The sequence below is a fragment of the Molothrus ater genome, chromosome 3 (assembly GCF_012460135.2).
Source record: "Molothrus ater isolate BHLD 08-10-18 breed brown headed cowbird chromosome 3, BPBGC_Mater_1.1, whole genome shotgun sequence".
Taxonomy (NCBI): domain Eukaryota; kingdom Metazoa; phylum Chordata; class Aves; order Passeriformes; family Icteridae; genus Molothrus; species Molothrus ater.
In genome coordinates, this window is record NC_050480.2 from 111,594,529 (window position 1) to 111,616,610 (window position 22,082).

The window sequence follows — 22,082 nt, forward strand, 5'->3', positions numbered from 1 at the left end:
TGAATAAATCAGCAGAAATAATGAACAAGCCCTTCAGCAGCTGCCACATTGGTTTTTGGGGTGCTGGCTGTTGATGCAAGTGTTGAATGAAAGTATTTTTTGTACACAAGAATAACTCATTGCAACAAGAAGTAAAGAATAAAAGCATGTTCAAAATTATCTTCCTCATTAGATTCTTCAGGATTATATGATTGTCCAAATGAGAGCTTAAAGTTGGAGCACAATGGGCCTGAAAGAACTGCAGTGCTTTGAAATGGTTCTGTAGTGTGTTGACTCTAGACTAGTTCACAAAATATTTCTTACACTTAAAAATGACCACAGCCATTTGCTGAGGTGGGAGGGAGAAGAATAGACAAAGCAGATGGGTAGGTTCATCATGTGGCCAAAAGATGCATTTGGGAAATTTAAGGTGCAGAGGAATGCTACAGTGAATCAGCAACACCTATTTAGGAAGAAATAAATTAAAATATTGAAAGAAGAAATAATTCACTAAGAAACAGTGAATCAGCAAGACCTATTTAGGAAGAAATAATTGGGCTTTTCCCACCAAATAATGAAGGGGTCTCTCTTTCCTTCTCACTCCAAAGATGTTACTTTTTGTCTGCAGAACAAGTTCTCAATGCAGATCTGTTCACTTTAATGCAATTCTAAGTTTAAGCAAATATTTAATTCTGCCTAGAGCACTCTGACATTTTTTTCAGCAGTCTGGAGCCATTAGCAGGGCAGATACAGGACATGGGAGCTGAGCTGTCATGGTGAAGGCTTGCCTGTAATTTTCATAATATGCTGTATTTTCCCTTTGCTTTTCAGCAAACAGGTCAATTATAGCTTATTTCTCATCCTCATGCTGGGAAGGAAAAACAGCTGATTGCAGTGGTAGGATGAGGATTGCTTTTCTAGGTCAGCCAGAAGAGGAGCTCAGTTCAAAAATGTTACCCTGGAAAACAGTTACTTCTTGCTTTCTTTGGGACAAAGTTTGTGTTTATTTCCTCATGCCAGGTACTCCTGTAGTAAGATTTCTGGACTTAGATGGCATATTGGGAAGAAATTGGAATAGCAGAATTTTAGAATTGTTTAGGTTGGAAAAGAAATTGGACAGAAATTGGAATAATAGAAATTGAATAGAAATTGGAATAATAGAATTTTAGAATTGTTTAGGTTGGCAAAGACCTTTAAAATCTTGGAGTCCAACCATTAGCCCAGCACTGCCAAGCCCACTATTAAAACATGTCCTTAAGCACCACATCTCTGCATCTGTTGGATCTCTCCAGGGCTGGTGATAAGGATATTGATTGCTCCCTCCTTCCTTATCTCCATGCTGTCAGTCAGTCGGTTGTCTTAAATGGCTTGGAGCAATATAGACAGCATTGAAAGCTTTGATCAGGGAGGGTACAGAGTCTGTACCCTGGGAAGAGCAAAGGACAGCATGACATCATTCTTTTTTGAGACATATAAACTCTTATTTTACTCCAGCTGAATGTTTGAGGCTTCTCATACATGTCAGGTTTTTGTTGAAGTGCTCTTTTTGAGATGCCAGTGCCTTGACAAGCTGCTATTCTCGTTTGCAGCATGGTTCAGATGAGTTGTGATGTTCTTTCACCTCCCAGGCTCCTTGGATGCTGATGGAGGGTTCGGGTTGAGTACCCAGATCTTGTAACAGCCTCTGGGTTATCACTGTGATCATGGAATGTGGATGTGCTGAAGTGAGGAATTTCAGGGTTACTGAATGGTGGAGCCAAAACAAATCTCTTTTTTATGCTAATGACCAACCCTTCTTGCCTACAGCTCTGATCTTCTCCCTCCTCCCCATCCACCATCCATCAGACCAACATCATTTGTGGTTTCCAGCGTGTTTGTATTTTAAATACTGTTTGAATCCCTCATTTGGAGCTGGATCCAAAACAGGCCATGAATAGACTTTACCACATGAAAATAACGCTGTGCTTAGCAGGCATCTGGTTCTGGAGGCACCAGAAATGGCTCTGAGGTAGAAATTTTGGCACTGTGCATGCACCCTCTTCATCAGCTGGAGATCCAGTGGTGCTGAAATTGCATCAAGGTTCAGAAAGTGACAGGTTGCTGTACCCAGTGAAATTCCCAATCTCGTAAATGCCTTGTGCATGCACAAACAACACCATTAAGATTGATTTCTTTACAAAATGTGGCCACAGCAATGTTCCCTTTTGAACTGCTGCCTCTCCAGACATTTCCTACTTGCTTAATGCTTGGTGGATGTGGTAGAAGTTGGAGAACCAATTCCAAAGAGAGGAAGGTGGAAAGTCCTCCTCTCCTCTCCACTGGAGGACAAGGCAGACCTGTGGAACAAAAAAAAAAAAGTGAAGGAAGCAATTTCACTTCTTATTTAGGCCTCAGGGCTGGAAGGTGTTTCCCAAGTTGCATTGGTGATTATCTAACACAAATTGCCTGGACAGCTGTGAGATAAATGACTGAAAGTTCTTTGGGGATGTCAAAAAATGTTGACTGTCAAGTGTTAAAAGTACAGAGCTGCCTCATGGTGTTGGAAATCAATAGGAGAGTAGATGGGGAATGAGCAAGTTACTCAAGAGACACCTCTTCTACACATTTGTGTTTGGAGGGAGCTAGTGCCTATTTAAAAGACATAGAAAACATTACCAACATTTTCAGAATGCTCTTGGTGAGGCATTTGTTTCCCTGAGTTGAAGAGTCCTTACAGTAATTTTCTTAGAGTGGAATAAATTATTAATGTGAGGGTGAAGAGCTTGTGGGCTGCTCTGGAGCCTCCTTGGCTGTGGACCCTTTGTACTCCTGCAAATGTCTCATTTTTTCTCTTTTTCTCTTCCTTGTTTGAAGCAGAGAGGGGCTGAAGGAGATTTTAGAGAGAAATTCTTCTCTGGAAGGGTGGTGAGGCCCTTGCACAGGTTGCCCAGAGAAGCTGTGGCTGCCCCTGGATCCCTGGAAGTGTCCAGGGACAGGTTGGATGGGGCTTGGAGAAACCTGGGATGGTGGAAATTGCCTCTGCCCATGGCAGGGGTTGGCACTGGATGAGCCTTAAGGTCCCACCCAACCCAAATTGTTCTGGGATTCTTCTTTCTTCAAAGAATATTGGGTGCACACATTTGTATTTAGGTACTTGTGTGAATATCACAGAGTCCATGGAAAAATCTGCTGCCTTTCCAAGTGATTCTGGTCAGTGTATCTGTGTTTTCAAGGAAAACAGGAACTCATACTGGTGTAAGGTAGAGGCTCTAATGAGTTTATGGATTGGGTGATGCAGCTGGGTGATCTACCAAAGATGGAAAACCCAGTCTTGGTGGACATGAGAGAGTTCTTGCAATACCCTTTCAAGGATTAAATTCCTTTTAGTTCCAATCTTTTGCTTTCAACAGTGCCCAGGAGATCACTCTGGGATTAATCCTGTGTGCCAGTGGCTTGGCTAAAGGTTACCCTGGATGTGAATGCTGAGTTTGTTGATGCTGTAGAACAAGATTACCATATATTGTGTATTTTCCTGTACATGCTGCTCCACCTGCCATCATTTTCCATTTAGAATCTCCTAGAGGAGTTAAAAAGCTGCCACATCCTAAGGAGGCCCTTTCCCTCCCTCTCATGACTATAAAAAGGTAGCTACAGCCCACTTGATTAAAAAATACTGTAATTCACAATAGTAATTGAAAGTTTGGGGACTGGCTGTTCACCAAACATTCTCTAGAGCACAATAGTATCCTGACATCTGAGTATTTACAAACAAAAGGATAAAGTTGTAATCCCCTTGTCATAACACCAGCTTTATGGGATCCATGCACCGCTTGAATGTGGTCAGAACTAAGCAGATTATTGTACCAACAATACAGAAAATTTAGCTCCAAGTACAAAATACCCCAAACCCACAAAGCTGCTGCTCAACCAGAGTTCTTGGTGTTTGGGGCTTTTTTATTCTTTTTTTTATTCTTTTTTTTTTTTTAATTGTTTTGAGTGAGCTGGCAAAAATTAGTTTTGTCAGTAGAAACTAAGTAACTGCCAACTACGCCTGGAATGCCTTGGAGCACTGGAGGAATTTTCCAAGGAACAGTGATTACCTTTGTTCCTTTTAGCTACACAAGTTTAGGCTTTGAACTGTGTATGCTCTTTCACAGGTTTTTTTTGGGTTTTTTTTTTTTTTAATGTATTAGGGGATTTTGTTTTAAAGAGGCTGTTTCTGATTGCAAAAAAATCTTTTGCTCAAATAGGGCAGTGTGGTTTTTTTTTGCCCAAAGAATTCAGTATTTCTGTGGAAATAGAAATGAGGCTCTGTAAGAAAAATATTACTTGCAGAACATCATCAAAAATTGGAGTTTGGTGCGCCTCAGCATTTTGATACCACTTGGCCTGAGTGTAAAAATGGGGTAGAAACATTTATAAACTGCTCAACAGTTGTGAAACCCAAGAACCTTAAGCACTTTACAATCTCTAGAACTATTCTGTGAAAATAGATTTCTGAGTATCACAGGATAAGCTTGAAGTGATCAGACTTGATTTAGTTGACTTTTCCTCTCATTGTATATACCTGGCAGCAGCAAAATGAATTGCAAGTTCAATTTGATATGCAGAAGGAGAGGAAACAGCTTCTCAAAGAATTCTGATTTTTGTTATCAGCTATCATACTGCTGCCTTTTGGTTATATCTGTGTTAGTAAAATCATTAAATCTATTCTCTATGTTTTATTTCACCATTGGCTGGCGCTTTTTTATGCCATGAAAGAATTTCTGCAGCTGAAATTTAAACAATAAAACTCTGACCATTGCAGTTCTGGCTCTTAAAAATACTTCATTCTGAGTCCTATATTCATACAGGAAAAAAAACCCAAAACCAAAACCCACACAAGCTACCAATTAAAGGATCTGCTTCAGAAACATAACTGGGCTCCCAAATTTCAAACAAATCCAAGATCTTCCTGATTTTTTTTTTTTTTTTGTTTTGTGCCTCCTTTGCATCTGCTGCAAGACCTTGAGACTTGCTGGCTGGAACTCTTCAGTGATTCCTCCACCACTTACCAGCTTCTCCACTCTAGGAAGGTCCTGTTAGTACAGTGAAGGATAGGAAGCTTGGACATCATAAGCCCAGTTTGTTCAGAATAAAAGACTCTGGGTTGTTAAATCCCACCTCCTGTTCAGGCAGGTGTCTAATGCTGAGGCAATGAGAGCGCTTCCTTTGAACTTCCACTTCTCACACCAATATTTGCACTCTGAGGTATGGCCAGGGGCTATAAAGTTATAAAAACTCCTGAGCTGGAAGGGACTCACCAGGATTATTAATCCAACTCCTGGCCCTGCACAGACACCCCAACCATCCCACTCTGTGCATCCCTGAGAGCATTGTCCAAACACTCCTGGAGCTCTGGCAGCCTTGGGGCTGTGACCATTCCCTGGGGAGCCTGGGCAGTGCCCAAACACCCTCAAGACCCCAAAACCTTGTTTGAAGGATGAGATTTCTTGAGAAACCCTTCAGTCTATGAAATCCATTATGTTCTAACCCACTGCTCTTCAAACAGAGCCTCATTTGCTTAGCAAAGCTCAGTGCTGAGGTGCTGGGAATGGGATATTTGCTGTTCCTGAGGTGCTCCTGGCTCTGTTGTGTTTGAGTAGGGAAGCTTGTGGCAGGTGAGTGAGAACAAGGGAAAGCACCTTTAATTCCAGTGGAAGGTATCACTGCCAGGGCACAGGATTGCAGTGGGATGATCTTTAAGGTCCCTTCCAACCCAAACCATTCTGTGATTCCATAAAACACTGTACAGGAGTATCTTAGGTTGTAAGATGTAGCTGGGGGTCTATATTCTATTTGCCATCTGTTAGAGGTGAGGCAGTTATCTTCTGTTAATTGGGCAGTTTTCTTTATCTCTTCCATAACCAATCCTCCCTCTGGGAAATATCTTCTGTTAATGGGCCAGTGAGTGTCACTGCATGGCTGATAAAATTCCATCATCCCATTGGGAGATGCTCCACCCAGAGGGAGGAGCCAAGCATTCCTACCTGGATATAATCTGAGGTTTGGAACACTATAGCAGCCTTTTCCACTAGTTTCCCAAAAGAACAAGTTTATTTTGCATGAAATTCCCAGAAGAAGACCAGGCTCATCTACACCAGCACTAGACCTTCAGAAGAAAACTAGTCTTCTACAAGATCACTGCTCCAACAGAACCGCATCTGTCATTCCAAGAAAACTGCAACCACCATTTAATCAGATTACTGCCAACACCCTGACCTACAGGTTGTCAGGTCCTATTCTGACTGTCAGTGTTGTTTTGTATTACTACATTTCTATTTTATTTTTTTTTCCTAGTAAAGAACTGTTATTCCTACTCCCATATCTTTACCTGTGAACCTCTTAATTTAAAAATTATAATAATTTGGAGGGAGAGGGTTTACATTCTGCATTTGAAGGGAAGCTCCTACCTTCGTGAGCAAGCACCAATCTTTTCAAACCAAGACAAGGAGCCACAAAAGAAATTGTGCTTCAGGGTTTTCCATGCCAGTGCTATTTTGAGCCATACTTAACCAAGGAAAGAAAGGAAGGAAAGATTTGAAGGGATGACAAACTCTGCCGAATGTAGCTTTAGTTCTTTAATTTCAGGGAGTATTGGTAAATGATGCTGTTATGTCTGTCAGAACCTAGGATAGTTATTGTACAGCTTCTACCTGCTACAACTTAATAATAAAATACCAGAATTCCAGAATGACTGCGTCCAAAGAGTAAATTACTGTTACACATCATGTCAACTTTATTTTTAATAATAATATTTTTTAGGCCAGCTGGGAACACAAAGATGTGGCCTTACAGAGTGATCTCTGGGGGGACACTGACGCCTTTTCACTTGCAAACACCAAGGAGTTTTTCCCCATCAGTTTCTTTTTCTAGTTGCATTTTAGCTGCTTTCTGGAGTTTATGCTGGATACTTTCTGCAGAAGGGTGTAAAATAGCACTAATTACACTGGAATTTGATATGGTTATTTTTGCAATGGTTATGGAAGATTGAAAGTGGAAAGCAATAAGAATTTCTGGAGAGATTTGCTGAGACTTTCCTGATTCATAGTTGGAATTGTTGCCTCTCTTTTTCTTTTTTCTAACCCTCAAATTTTTATTATATTTTGCTAGTCCAGAAGCTTCTGAAAATGACAAAATGTTATGTTTCAATTCCATAAATCCAGCATAGCCTTGTGCCACTTGGCAGCATCACTCAAATGTACAGTTTGGATGTTGTTGCTGTTGCCATAGGAAATGTTCTTTTTCAAAAAAAATAGAGAGAAGAAAACCCATGCTTGGCATGTCAGCTCGTGTCCTAGAGCTTCTGGAGCTCGTTCCTCTGCTTTCCTGCCTTGCCACCTCCCACCTTTCTCCTCCCTTTGCCCCATCTGCCAGTTTCTGATTTAGACAAGAAGGGAGATGTGCTGTGACTGATTTAGAGCATGTGCTGATTTGCCAGCTGGCTGCTATCTCTGAGCTGGGGGGTCAGCCAGACAGAAGAGATAAGGGCTGAGCTCTGCTCTCCTCTCCCCAGCCAGGGTTCACCTCTGCTCCTTTGCTGGGGTGTTTTCGCCCTCATCATTTGCACAATCTGAAATACACTTAGGCTTACCAAACCTTCCTTCCCCCCTTTTGAACGTGGAAAAACTGGGTGTTTCTAAAATGCCTCTATTAACTATGGTTGAACAGTTTATTGTGTTTGAATATGTAATTTAATTATTCTATTAAAAAACTGAAGCGGTAGTGGTATTGCACATGCACTGATGGTCTCAGCTGGGACCTGCTCTGATTTTATTCATATTTTTACATTGGGCTTGAGGTCTGTGGAACCACCAGAATGTTCATAACAAAACAAGTGTGTCCTGATCAAGAAGCTGGATCAGGACATATTTACACTGTGTAAGAGGTGGTTTAAACACAAATTCTTACCCAAGCTCCATGTCTTCATTCACTCTCAAAACAGCAAATATATTCATGGTATCACCAAATTATTTGAGTTGCAAAAAACCTTAAAGATCATCTCATTGCAATTCCCTGCAGTAAATAAAATACTCTTAAATGTAGGATGTTATTTTGGAGTAGTCTTCCTCCTTTTTTAATTTTAGAATTAAATTAGATGCATTAGATTCCCTCTACTTCTGTTTGACATTGAACTGAGAAGAGATAAGAGAAGGGAGTTGGCAAATTCCTGTCAGACTGGATACAAGTGAAAACAAGTAGCTGGAAGCATCTCAGTGACATCCTTCAGTGGCTGAAAGATAAGTTTTCCCTCCCTGCCTCGGCTGCTTCTGTTGTATCTGAGATAGATGGGAATTTTTGGCTGTTGGCCGAGGGGCTGCCTGCACCTCAAATGGCAGCATCCTTGGGGATGGAGAGGTACTTGGGACAAGGGATGGAGGGACAGGACACAGGGAATGGCTTCCCACTGCCAGAGGGCAGGGATAGATGGGAATTTGGGAAGGAATTGTTGGCTGTGAGGGTGGGGAGGCCCTGGCACAGGGTACCCAGAGAAGCTGTGGCTGCTTCACCCCTGGAAGCTTCTCTGTGCCAGGGCCTCCCCACCCTCATGAGGACAATTCTTTCCAGATATCTTAACCTAAATTTCCCATCTTCCAGTTTGAACCCATTCTCGCTTGTCCTGCCACTCCAGTTCCTGATGAACAGTCCCTTTCCAGCTTCCCTGCCACCCTTCCAACACTGGAAGGTGCTGTGAGGTCTCCACACAACCTTTTCCAGGCTGAACAGCCTGAAATTCCCCAGCCTGTCTCCTTAGAGACGGTTCTCCAGTCCTCTTACCACCCTCATGGCCTCCTCTGGACTTGCTTCACCAGTTCCATGTCCTTCCCATGCTGGGGACACCAGAACCATGTGCAGCATTCCAGGTGGGGTTTGACAAGAGCAGAGAGGGAAAGTCACCTCCCTGTTCTTGGCACACGAGGTTCCTGTCACGTTTTGTTGTGGGAGATCCTTCCCGGCTGTGCGGGTGGTGCTGTTCTTGGTATTTACCTTTTCCTCACCTCTGGGATGGACAGGAGCATTTGGGTGTGAGCACCCAGTGTGTCCTTGCAGCCAGCCAGGCTGCTGTGGGTGCTCTATTTCCCCATCTATTCCATTCCCAAGGGATTTTGCATCAGGCTAAAAATCTTTTCATGGGTTTCTGGGCCCAGCACGCAGCTGCAGCATTAATGGGCTCATGTGTTCACAGCACAGTGATGCAGGCTGCACCCTTAATGTTTTCCTTGGGGAAACATTTGTCCCATTTATTCTCTTTGTGGTCAAAAGTACATGACACAAGCTGCAGCTCTGTGTAGCTGTGCTGTGTCCCAAATGCTGCACTCTGGGTTTCGTGGGGCTTCTGTTCCCTCACATTTGGATTAAGCAAGACCCAGGACCTGGGTTTGTGTGTTTGTGCAGCACTTCAGAAAATGAGATACTTAGCTCAGACTAAAGGTCTTAAATTAAGCTTGATGATACATAGCCCTTGTGTAATCCATAATCTTAAAATTGTATCTGTGATAGAACTTCTCAGATTATATCCTTATGGCTGCTTTAACCCAAATACTCAATAATATGCCCTATATTGAGGGCTGGGCAGATCAGCTGCGTTGTTGCAATATAATCCTGCCTTGGAATTGGGCTGGGGAATGTGAGCAGGGCTGTGTCACATCTCTGAGTGCTAAACTCAGACTCTGAATCCAGGGTTGCTGCTCCCTTTGTTTTACAAGGAGGAGGTTTTTGTATGAATAGTAATTAGCCTGCCCTGTAAGCAGAGCTCCCCTAAAGGCAGTTTCCAGTGAAGTCCTGCAGCAAAGTGCTCCATGAGCATTTCAGAGCACAAAAAGCCATGAAGATGCTCCTTTGTCTCTCTGAGGGGGATCCAGAGGGGCTCTCTGGAGTCTGCTGTATCTGGATCAAAGCCCCACTGAAGGAGATTCCCTCAATAAAATCCACCCAGGAGTAACAGCCTAGAATCCACACCAAGCTGGCTGCCAGGACTTGGGAGAGCCTTTATTTCAACTAAGCCAGATGGCAGAGGAAAAGGGGTCATGTTGTCATTGCTGACTTGGATGACCCTGTGACACAGAGTGACCTTGACTTCAATAATCATCCTGCTCCCTCAAGTGCCCATCATTCCTGTTCTGTCAAACAGATACAGCAGATCCAGGCATGAGTAAAAAAGGGTGATGGATTTGTGTAATAAATAGTTGGTTTTGAGAGACAATGCTCAGAAATTTGAGAGAAAATGCTCAGACCTTGACTTCAATAATCATCCTGCTCTCCCAAGTGCCCATCGTTCCTGTTCTGTCAAACAGATACAGCAGATCCAGGCATGAGTAAAAAAGGGTGATGGATTTGTGTAATAAATAGTTGGTTTTGAGAGACAGTGTTCAGAAATTACTATTTTTAAACTTGCTTCTCAAGCCCTGTGAGCAGCAGGAGCTCTGAGGGTAATCCTGTATGGCTCCCATGTCTTTCTCCTGCTCTGTTCAAAAGAAATCAGTGTTGCTTGTCACAAGACTTTACTCGTTGCTGATGTCAAGAGTTTCCTAATGTCATTTGGAAGGTCCAGGACAAGGGGAGTATCAGTGGCTTGTTGTGTGTTTACTGCTTTTCTCCAGCCTCTGATGTGGGGAGGCTGCATAACCTGCAGTCATCCACTGGGGCCGTGCTGGTATTTTAAAGGTCACTCCAGTAATTTTGTGCTTGCTTAAAAACAAACAAACAAACCCCCCCAAACTTTTAAATTCTGCACATAACAGAGTAGAAGAATTGCTGTTCTCTGCTCATTCTTTTGAGGAAGCAAATGTTTGCTCTGCTGTCCCAGCAACCAGAGAGAGCTGGGTTGGGCAAGCCCAGGGGCTGGACTCTGAAATTTCCTCTTGAATAACACTCCTGCAGTTCTTGTTCAAGTGGTTTTGGAAATTTTTATGCTGCTTGGGTACTTTGTTTTTAAGAGGCAGTGACACCCAGAAAGAGGGAGAGGTGTCACAAGAAAAATAAGCCCGTGAGAGAATGAGAAAGACATGCAGCATGAGGAAAATCAGTAGCTTTGAATTTTAAATCAACTCTGAGCAGCATCTCAAATCATGCCCCTGAAGGGGTTTATAAAATGACTTTGGGGTCTGTAAGCAAAGAGATATCTGAGGAGAGAAATGAACTTTTAATACAACATTCCATTGATTAATGATGGCACAATTAAGCTGAAATCACTACAACTAACAGTCCTTGTTTTTCTTTTGTCTTTTTTTTTTTTCCTCCCCTGACCTTGTACCAAATCCTTTCCACTCCTGATGCATGGGGGAACAGCAGAACTCAGCCAAAGGTAAGAGCTTTCATCAGTGTGTGAGAGTTGTCCTATCACTTGCTCACTCTTGGGTTATCCAGATATTAAAAGCATTTTGCAGAGCTCTGTTGCTGATCAGCTGCTGAGTAAGAAACTCGAAGCATCTCCTTGCTGCAGAAATGCTCTGTACAGCCCGTGCCAAGAAATGAGTCAGAGGAACAAATGAGAACATCCACACTCAGCACTGCAGACTCTGAATGGAGGATATTTGTTCTTTGTGGGCTTTTTAAAAGCATTTTCTGGTATTTGTGTTTAAAGCAAACTCATTTTGTTTTTATGGTCCCGTGACTTTGTGCTTGTTCTGAAGACTCTGCCCTGGCAGATCAGGGTTCAGCTCCATGGATGTGCTCATGCAGCCAGTGATGTTTTATTAAATGTTCTGAAGGCTTGGGATGCTTTAATAATATGTTTAGCTGTAAAATGAATTCAAAGTAAAAAAAAAAAAAAAAAAAAAAAGAGCACCATAATTTTTAATACACAAGCTGTTGTTTCCTCAGTTAGAGGATATAAAATAACTACTTTATCTCTTGATGCTGGTACATCAGTGTAGTATGGAGGGGGAAACAATGTATTTTTGAAGATAAATTATTTCAATTTCAAGGATTTTGCTATGTTAAGCATTTTCATAAATGTTGGTAGTCAGCAGTGTAACAATGCAGGCCATCCAAAGGGGAAAGAGCAGTTTCCATTAAGCTTAGAGGGGAAATCCACAGGCAGAGAGCTCCACATTGCACTTCCCTTTTCCTACATCTTACAGAATAAATTTTGTGAATGTAGGTCAGACATTACCCTAATTATTATTTTTCCTTGCAGTTACATACCCAGGGGAGCTGTTTTTGCAAACATCTGTCCCAAAATACACATTGTATTATTTCAGGTCATCTTTCAGGACGAAAGGTGCCTGTGGACCTTTCGATGGATTTATGGCAAAATTGAAAATTTTCTATTAAAAATATTACAGTGCTGCTCTTTTCATGATAAAACTGATTTTTTTTTTCTATTATTCCTTGCAAATATTAGACTTTGATGACTGCTTTGGTTTGTCATGGAATGTAAATAAATACATACTCCTCTTGTATGGAAAGAGCTTCCTACCCGAAGGCTTGTTTTTAATTTATGCAGACAAGAGGCACAGAGAGATGGGAGGCAGAAAGAGCTAGAGGACATCTGTCAGTTTGCAAAAGAGAAACTCTGGTGAAAAATGCATTGCAAGGATGGGTTTGGAGGAGAAATGGAGAGGTCCTTGACATCCACTGGGTTGGCACGTGGAGAGTGGGGAGTAGGGTTGGCACAGAAAGGAACAAATAGAAACAAGGAACAAATAAAAGCATGCAGGAAAATGAAGTGTTTGTTTAGGCTTCAAACTGCTAGAAAATAAGGAATTCAGTGGGAATGTGTGTTGAGTTCAGAATGTCAGAATGTCAGAATGTGAATAACGTGTTGGATTTGGCTGTAGCTGTTCTGAGGTGTCCTGGTTGTTCCCCTGCAGGTGTTTGCATATGATCACTGCTTTTGGTCCATGGATGAATCTGTCAAAGAAAAATATGCAGGTAATAATATTTACTGTGGCTTGGTTGTCTCCAAGTGGGAATGATCTGATTAAAATACAGTCCTTGCTGCAGGGCACAGGCCATATGGCACAAAATGCTGTCCCTTCTATGACTGGCTGCTGTCAAAAAAGGGAAAATCTTCAATCATTCCAGTTCCTTTTCTCTAAAGATGACAGCAGCAATGGGCACTGCCACCCCTTTGCAGTGCAGAGAGTGGAGAAACCCAGCACAATGATGCTTTACTCCTGTTTACAGCTTTATTTAAAATACTGCTCCAACTCCCTCATTTTAAATGCATCAAACCAATTTATTTCTTTTGAGGAGCATTGTTATGTGTAATTTCATGTTTTTCAGTGCTGATGGGAGTTTGGCATCATAGTAAAACCTAATAAAGGAATATTAATACTAATAAAAACCTCATTTCATTTAAGTGTATGTGAATTCAGATGCTTTAGTGAGAATGTGTAATGTATTCAGTTAAAAGTTATTATGTATTATTTTCATGCATTTTGACATATAGTTATGGTAAAATATGAACTGTATTAGGAGTTATCACTCCTATAATTTATTCCTTTCACAGTTGTTATTCTTTAAAATTTGCGATCAATTGAACGTAATATTTATTTCATAAAAATCATAAGAAAAATCAAAGACACATACACTTCTTTTTAATTTCTTTAACAAATAACTAATGAATAATAGCCTATCAAGCCACTGAGAAAAATGTGACACTTTCAGCCATATAAATTACATAGGAATGTTACATATTTTGTTTCTCAAACTAAAGGTGGTGCCTATATAACTGATATTTTGGTCTGTATACAGTGGAAGTGTTACCCCAGCTGAGCCTGGCGCAGTTCTTGGTGCTTTTGCTGGGAATTTAGCATGAATTTGGCTGTAAAGATAGGAACTTCAATAAGAGAAAGGAAGAGCTTAAAGGAACATTATTTGAGACAACTTTTCAGTCCATAAAGTTCTGTCATGCCTTGTTCAGACTTAAGTTTTTTGGGTTATAAAATTAATTCTGAAAATAAATTTTGTTCAAGTTACTACCCAGATATTTTAAGCCTTCCTTCCTCTGCTTGGAAAATAATCCAAAAAGCTCAAAGTTCAATTACAAAAGAAATGTTACACCTTACTTTTTGCCAGTGCAAAGTACCCTGTGAATATCCATATCTTCCACATACTTGTGATTCCTTCTCTGCAAAAATCTCCTCATGAGAATATCCAATGTCTTACACAGTAAAATTTTCCAGTGCTCTGCTGATTTTCTTGGATTAAAATCAACTGACTGTCATTAAAATGCACAGCTTGAGTATATTTTGAGGAGGTGTCATTCCCCAGCAGATTAAATTCTGCAGTTGGTCATAGATTCTCTGCTGATAAAACTTCTGAGTATGAACCTTCATAAGATGTTGCTTTAAGCACATCCAGGTATATCCATGATAATCCCAGCCCCTAATTTTTACAGCAGCATAAATCTGGAGCACATCTTCTGCTCCTTTCCAGGGAGCAAACACTGGATGTGATTTAGGCAGCAACAGCAGGAAAACCCTCACAGCTTCTACCTAATTGTCAAAGAATCCAAATTGAGGGACAAAATGCTCTTGCTGTGTTACAGTGTTGGCTTGTGGGTTCTATTTTCTAGGTCAAGATGTTGTTTTCAAGTGCCTTGGAGAGAATATTCTTCAGAATGCCTTTGAAGGCTACAATGCTTGTATCTTTGCCTATGGGCAAACAGGTGAGTCCCAGAGTAGGGGAGAAATGTTTCCTCCAAAGGTGTTGTGTTCTGGTTCTTTCCACAGCTCTTGTGACATTGTTGGAGGAGAAATACCTTCTAATGTAAATAAGAAATGTTTTCCTCTTTTGTAACATCAGATATGAGGTGGGCAGGATGAGAAATAAGGTTTTGTTGCTGCTGGCTACCCTTATTTCTCACACTTCATATGATAATCTTTGGCGTGACCATGATCGTCCTTGAGCTCAGAGCATTGCTCAGATTTTCTGCCTCTGTGCTTAAAATAATCTTGAATTGTCATTTTAATGTAATATTTAAAGAGTAATATGAGGGGTTTTCTCATTAGTGGCTTGTCATCTACGGTAAGGCTGTATCTATCTAAAAGTTCTCCAGCACTCTGAACCAAATTTCTTGTTTTACTTTTCCTTTTAATTAAAATAATCTTTAGCTCAGTGGTGTTTGGGTTACTTTAAGGCAGAAAATGGAACAAATACCTTCTACTAAAATGCAAAAAAAAATTAACCTCTTTTATTTCCTATCAATATTCTGCGCAGCAGGAACCTTTGTTGCATGTTCTCTAATCACAGCTTCCCTCACACAGGGTCTGGAAAATCCTACACCATGATGGGTACTGCTGATCAGCCTGGATTAATTCCTAGACTTTGCAGTGGACTCTTTGAAAGAGCACAGAAAGAAGAAAATGAAGAGCAGAGTTTCAAAGTGGAAGTATCCTACATGGAGATTTACAATGAGAAAGTCAGAGATCTCCTTGACCCCAAAGGGTGAGGAATTTGTGTGTGAATGGCCCTGTAGAATTTGTCCTACACTCTTCCTTTACATAACCAGTTTGCCTTAATGGATCCCATCTAAAACATTTGCCTGGGATGCTTTTGCTGCTTCCTGATCTCAGCATCTCCTCATTATAAATCAAAATAAAGTAGCAAGACTAAAAGCCTGGAGTAAATGTACCTTTTGTGAAGTGACGACACTGTCTGTGTCAGCTTTTTATGTGTTACAAAGCTCTTTTTGTGTTTGCATTCTGGCCCTTGCTCTGTGCTTCAGTGGGTATTTGTGAGACCATCCTGTTTGAGATGTGTCAGTGAGAAATGGACTTTGTGTAAATGTTGTCTTAAGTCAGTCATGTGCTTATAAATCCCTTTTTTTTCCCCCAACCAGAAGCCGTCAGTCATTAAAGGTTAGAGAACACAGTGTTTATGGCCCTTACGTAGATGGCCTATCCAAACTAGCTGTTGCTAGCTACAAGGTAAGGATCAACTTTATGAAAGGCTTATCTTCACATCCTAAACCCCAGGTGCTGTCCCTTAAGCTGGACAGAACTACTAAAATGCTCCTTATCAGTAATCTTAGAGCAAGAGAGCTGCAGATTGTTGTGATGTGATCCCTGGGGAGAACAGGGCTGAGAGCAGAAACTCCCTTCGTCTTGTGCTGCTCAGTAATTCTGGAAGTAATCCAGCTGCTGAATGGAACAGATTTCCTCTCAGCATTAAGATGAGTGCAGACTGTCATGAGAAAGTGTTCTGTGATTAATTACAGGCCCAGGATTAAGCAGAGACAGGCTCTCAGTGCCCCACTGTGTCACTTTTTGCCTGTCATGCTCTACTCAGTAATTTGCTTTCCCAGTAGCACACGCTGGAATTATAAACTAATGGTTGTTTACCAAGCAAATACTTGAGAGCATCACATGAAACTGGCTTGCAGGACAGTAAATGTTTATATGTGCATGCACAAAATGCCCTGTTTTTTAAGGAGTTTTAACTTACTGTGGTGAAAATGGATAAATATGGGATGGAATCTGTCAGCTTAACCAAAACATGAAAATAGTGCAATTGCAGTTTCTCCAGGTGTTCATCCAGCTCTCCGTGGTGGTTTCTGCTAAGACAGGACACATTTCATGCTTTGCCTTTCCATGTTGCCCAGCAGCTTTTTGTAATCCAGAATTTGGAGTCAGTGGTCTGTGCTGGTCCTTTGTTTGACTGTTTGTTTTAGCATCACCCAGCTACAGATGCAGAAATAGAAGTTTAGCCCAAGACCCCAAGGTCTTAACCATTTTACACAATTGCTGTGAAACCCCGAAGCAGGGGAGCTGCACCTTTCTCATCACAAAAGATCAAAGTACTTAATAAGCTCTTAAAATTTGGAGGAATATAATGTCCTTTTCAACATGGTTCTGTTTTATAAACCTCTGAGCCTTCTGTCAGTATTCCAGATCCTCAGACCATGACAACTTGAGGCTAAAATGTGGCAAGGTTCAAACACAAATTGCTGTTCCTCACTTCTTTCTCTGCTTTTGAGTGTTGCTTTGTGCAGCCAGGTGTACTATTTTTGTTGATAATTTAATATCTAGGGTGAAGAGTGGGTGAAGTCATGACACTGTGGAGTTTCTAGAGCCAAAAAACTTTGATTTTTTTTTCCCTCACATAATCCTGAATAAACAAATGGGAGGCTTAGCAAGAAAATGCTGTATTTGACTGAGATGAGGTGATTTTTGGAGGTAGTTGAAAAGGATGTCAATGCAGATATACTCATGGCTGTGAAAATTGTATTTAGGACATCGAGTCCTTGATGTCTGAGGGCAACAAATCTCGGACAGTGGCTGCCACCAACATGAACGAGGAGAGCAGTCGGTCCCACGCAGTCTTCAAGATCATCCTCACCCACACCCTCTATGATGTGCAATCAGGGGTAAGAAAATCCAGCTGCAAGCTCCAAATGTCAGGCTGGGATGTGTCCCTTGCTTTAATTAATGTATTTCACAGGAAAAGAACCACTTCTTTGGAAGCAGCAGTTTGTAGTACAGGCTAAATATAAAATAGGTGAAAAATGGAAATACACTTGAGTGTACCTTTGGTGATCCCCTTCATGTGGTTATTTAATGCAAATTGATATAAATTACCAGCTTGCTAAATTATGCAAATTTGTTTAAATTATCAACTTTCTAAATTGAAAAAAATACTAATATTAAATACTTTGCATTGAATGACATTAATGATTTTATGTGTAAATATTAAATATTGATAAAGCATTTAAAGCTGCAAATACTTTAATTTATGTTGCCTTATACATAAATATGCCTTGGAGGGGTGTGTGAAATACATTATGTCAATATTATTTAGTCCCTCACAGAAAATGGTGATAAACTGGAATTGAAAGAAGTATCTTTAAACTTCATTGATAAATTCTGTGCTTGGATAATTCTTTAATGTTTTCAAAGCCTTGGGGAAATTTGTGTCCACAGAGCAAATCTGAGCCTAAATATTGGAAAGTATAATGAGAATTTGGGCTTTTTTTCATCCTAATTTCTCATTTTCCACCAATCTTCTTATCCACACAGTTTTCCTCATTCTTTATTTGGATTTTTTTCCCCTTTGCACTTCAAATCAGCATCATACTGTGCTGATTTTTTTTTTATTTTTCCATATTTTCTCATTCCAGTTTTGCTGTGGCTCTTGTCCATGCTTTTCATACCTGATTTTTGTGTGGTCCTGCTCAGCCCGGATGCAGAGTGGCTGTGACTGTCCATGTTCTCTGCACCTTCCAGTGACCCCTGTGTGAACCTCTGCAACAGATTTCCCTGTTCTCCCATCTGCTGGTCTTTTCAGTCCTGGAAATGGCGCTTTCCATGATCACATCATATTTTGATAGGTTTAGGGTGTGATTTTGAGAACTTAGTGATTTTAATTATCCCGTTCATTTTATGGGGATGCAGCACTTTGTATTTGGGATCCTGGGGTGCTGGAGGTGCAGATGCTGCAGAAGAACATGATGTGAGCAAGATGTTCTCAAAGACAGTTGGCTCTTCAATTTCAGATTGATTTAGGGGGTTCATGGAGTGTTTCAGAATGTCATTTTGGGCCAAATGAGGTGAAAGGATTTGTAACAAAATGTGCATTACAGGTTTAAATACTTAGCTGGGATCATGTTCTGGGAGGCTGATGAGAATAAAGGAGACTTTGCAATTGTGATAATTTATGTAAATTATAACATGCTTCTCATCAGGTTAATTCCTGGTCACTGGAAAACAGAAGAAACTCTGGTATAAAATCCGAGGATTTTAGGAGACTGTTTTCAAGATGGGATTGTGAACCTTATGTCTCTGCTTGTGACTCCCTTGCCATAACTCTGAATTTTTCATGGTTCAGCAGTTAGTGTGCTCTCCTCTTGAGATTTCTGAGATATTTGAAAATATCAGACTACCTGGTTTCACAATATCCATGACTTCCCTGTTGTTTCTGAAGCAGCAGGTAGTGACTTAGCACAGGGCACTGTTCAAATCCAGCCATTCTCAGAGGGGTTGGAACAAGAGTTTACACCAAAAATGAAGTTTGATTCCTGTTGTAAAATACATCAAACAGTGTAACTTGATTGAAGTGTCCTAACAGGGGCTGTTCTCTGGTTCCTTCCCCAGACATCAGGTGAGAAGGTGGGCAAGCTCAGCCTGGTGGACTTGGCAGGTAGTGAAAGGGCAACTAAAACTGGTGCTGCAGGAGACAGGCTGAAAGAAGGAAGCAACATTAACAAGTAAGGCTTTGAAATTGTTTGTTTTCCTTTTTTCATCACCATTTCCTGCTAAATACAGCCTACTCGTAAAACAGTCTGAAGCTCCTGTAGTCAATTTTCTCATTTTCTTCCCTCTGCAAAGCTCTTGTAGTCAATTTTTCTCCTTTCCTTCTCTCTAATTCTCCTTTTAACATGCAGTACTCTTAGAGATGGGAATAAGATCTCCATATTTTTAAAAAATATTTGTGTTCCTGCAGCTGCCATGAATTTCAGTGTGAAGACCTGATTATTAAGACTGAAAACATACTGAAAAAAAAAATAAGAGTGGTGCTTTTGTGAAGAAGAAATGATCAAAATTAAATGAGGAATTTTTTCCTCAGAGCATGTTTTCAGAGAGAAAGTCACTGTCTAAATATGCATTTGACTTATGAATATTTACCCTTGTTAATGACTGTTTGTGTTCTCTGGGCAGATCCCTCACAACTCTGGGGCTGGTTATTTCTGCCCTGGCAGATCAGGCTGCTGGCAAGAACAAGAACAAATTTGTTCCATATCGTGATTCTGTGCTCACTTGGTTACTTAAAGTAAGTAAGGGATTTTTTTTAATATTCTTTTTTAAAGTGAAATGAAAGAGAGGAAAGGGGGAGAAGAGTCTCATTGAATGACATCAAAATTCTGTGCTTTTTGCTTCATTTTCTGGGTTTGATGTTAACCATAATTGTCTTTGGAAAATGAGCTGGATGTAAGCCATTAATATCTCTGCAGACTAAGTATGTGTCTTCTGCTGACCTGCAATGGCCTAAGGATTAAGGAACTTCAAAAATAAAATTAAAAGCAGTGTATATTTTATGGGTCAGTGTAAGTACAGCTTCACACAACCTTGGGGCTAATTTAATTTGGGTTATTTCTGCATACAGCTGATTTTACATCCTGGTATGCTTAGCTCTGAAGATGTTGATTAAGACAATTACCTTTTCCTAATTGTCTAATTTAATTGCTAAGATATTTTACTTTTGTCAGCAGAGTATAATTGCAGAGCATTATCCCAGTTACAGTCTGAGGAACAGGTCAGGAGACTTCAGAGATGCTGTTCATATGAAATGAGCAGTTAAATCATTTTCTGAACTGTGCAGAACTCTTATTTGGTGGTTTGTTTTTTTGGGGGAAAAAGGAGTGTTTCATGATGGCACTTGGATGAACATGTGTACAGTCTAAATGAAGAAACCCAAATTGTTAAATATGAGATCTGTGTAAGTCAAATTTCTTTTTTTCCCTTTATGCTCTGTTTAGCTGTTATCCAGCAGCAATTGAGATACTTATTGGTAGAAAGAAATAATCTGAGAAGAAATTGATTTGTGGCATCACCAGCCTTTCTTTGTCCTCTTACTATTTTGTAGGCGATCTGGCTATACTTTGTTGTCTTGGTTTCCCCACCCTTTCTTAGCAATGTTTTTAAGTGTTGTTTAAATTTCATATCCCTGGGATTTAACGGCACATGTGGAAAGAAAAAGACAAAGTGACTTGCACATTGTACAGAAGTGTGGAGATGTAAAAAAATTACATTTTTCCTTGCAGATGTTCGAAAACAAGTTCAATTCAATGCTTAAGTAAAACAAAATCCCTGCTCCTGTAACCTCTTGACACACAAACCTTCCTTTTTCTCAGTGCTGCCTTTTAATAGACCTTTTAGCAGGACATGTGAAATTATTTATCCCTAACAGATCTGGATATCCAATAGCCATGTAAAAATCTTAATGGCACAACACAAACAGTGTCTGAGTAAAACAAGTTCTCACAGCACAGTGTTCTTGCACTGAGGCTTTTTCAGTGTTTAAATACATTTTTGCCTCTCTATATTTACACTGAGTTTTTACTCTCATTTAGAAGAAACAAATTATTTTTTTGGCTCTCTGCAACTTGACAACAAAGCCACTGCACAGCTTCACTTCGCCCCGGTGCGCTCTGGATTCCTGATGTGGCTGGAGCAGGGTGGAAACCTTCCTGATGAATTTCCAGCCTTGTTAGAATTAGTTCTGCTGCTCCATTTCTAAACACATCCAGGGAGCAGACTGCAATTCCTGTTCAGCACCTGTCTGAGGCATTGTGGCCACGATGCCGCCAGCCGGACGCGGCGCAGGAACGAGAGCCCACTTTTGTTCTGCCTCCTTTCAGGCAAACCCTCTTTGTGTCCAACATCAAGGCTTGGGGGCTTTTGGGGTTTTTTAACAAACAAGCTCTCATTGAAGCTTTGTTTTTGAAAGGGGGAACATTTATATATTTTTTTTTTAATTAGAGATCAGAGAAGGGATTTATTCGTTTAAAGGGGCCTGTTTGGAGAAGCCATGAGATTGAATTGCAGTCAAGAGATGAGAATCTACTCTATGTTTCAGAAGGCTGATTTATTATTTTATGATATCTATTATGTTAAAAGAAAATGATATATTAAAACTATACTAAAAGATAGAAGAAAAGATTTCATCAGAAAGCTAGCAAGGAATAGAAAGGAATGATAATAAAAACTTGTGACTGACCAGAGAATCCGAGACAGCTGGACTGTGATTGACCATTAATTAGAAACAACCACATGAGACCAATCAAAGATGCACCTGTTGCATTCCACAGCAGCAGATAATCATTGTTCACATTTCGTTTCTGAGGCCTCTCAGGAGAAAAGATCCTAATGAAAAGATTTTTCATAAAATATGTCCATGATAGTGGGCTGAGCTTTCTCCCTGGCTTTCAACTTGTAATTATGATATCAAAGCAGACTAAATGTGTTCTAACTGCAGGAATATCTGTCATACAGTATCTCTCCACAAGTCTGAGAAATCAGTTCAGGAGACCTCAAGATCTGAAACTTTTTGCTTAATTTTGTTGAGGATTTTAGACAAAAGTGCCATTTTGAAAAATATTGCTTGAGCAGTGGCATCAGGTTCTATGCAGGGAGCAAAAT

General features: G+C 40.5%; 1 protein-coding gene across 1 annotated transcript in view; it reads left to right on the plus strand.

Moving 5' to 3' along the window:
• Positions 1–22,082, plus strand: part of KIF13B (kinesin family member 13B) — a 124,354-nt gene that overhangs the window by 37,793 nt on the left and 64,479 nt on the right. The window contains exons 3-10 of the mRNA XM_036379870.2: positions 11,287–11,302; positions 12,813–12,873; positions 14,522–14,614; positions 15,213–15,393; positions 15,788–15,875; positions 17,180–17,314; positions 19,038–19,150; positions 19,602–19,713. Of these exons, the coding sequence (XP_036235763.1) occupies positions 11,287–11,302; positions 12,813–12,873; positions 14,522–14,614; positions 15,213–15,393; positions 15,788–15,875; positions 17,180–17,314; positions 19,038–19,150; positions 19,602–19,713 (799 nt within the window). The remainder of the gene's footprint in view (positions 1–11,286; positions 11,303–12,812; positions 12,874–14,521; positions 14,615–15,212; positions 15,394–15,787; positions 15,876–17,179; positions 17,315–19,037; positions 19,151–19,601; positions 19,714–22,082) is intronic.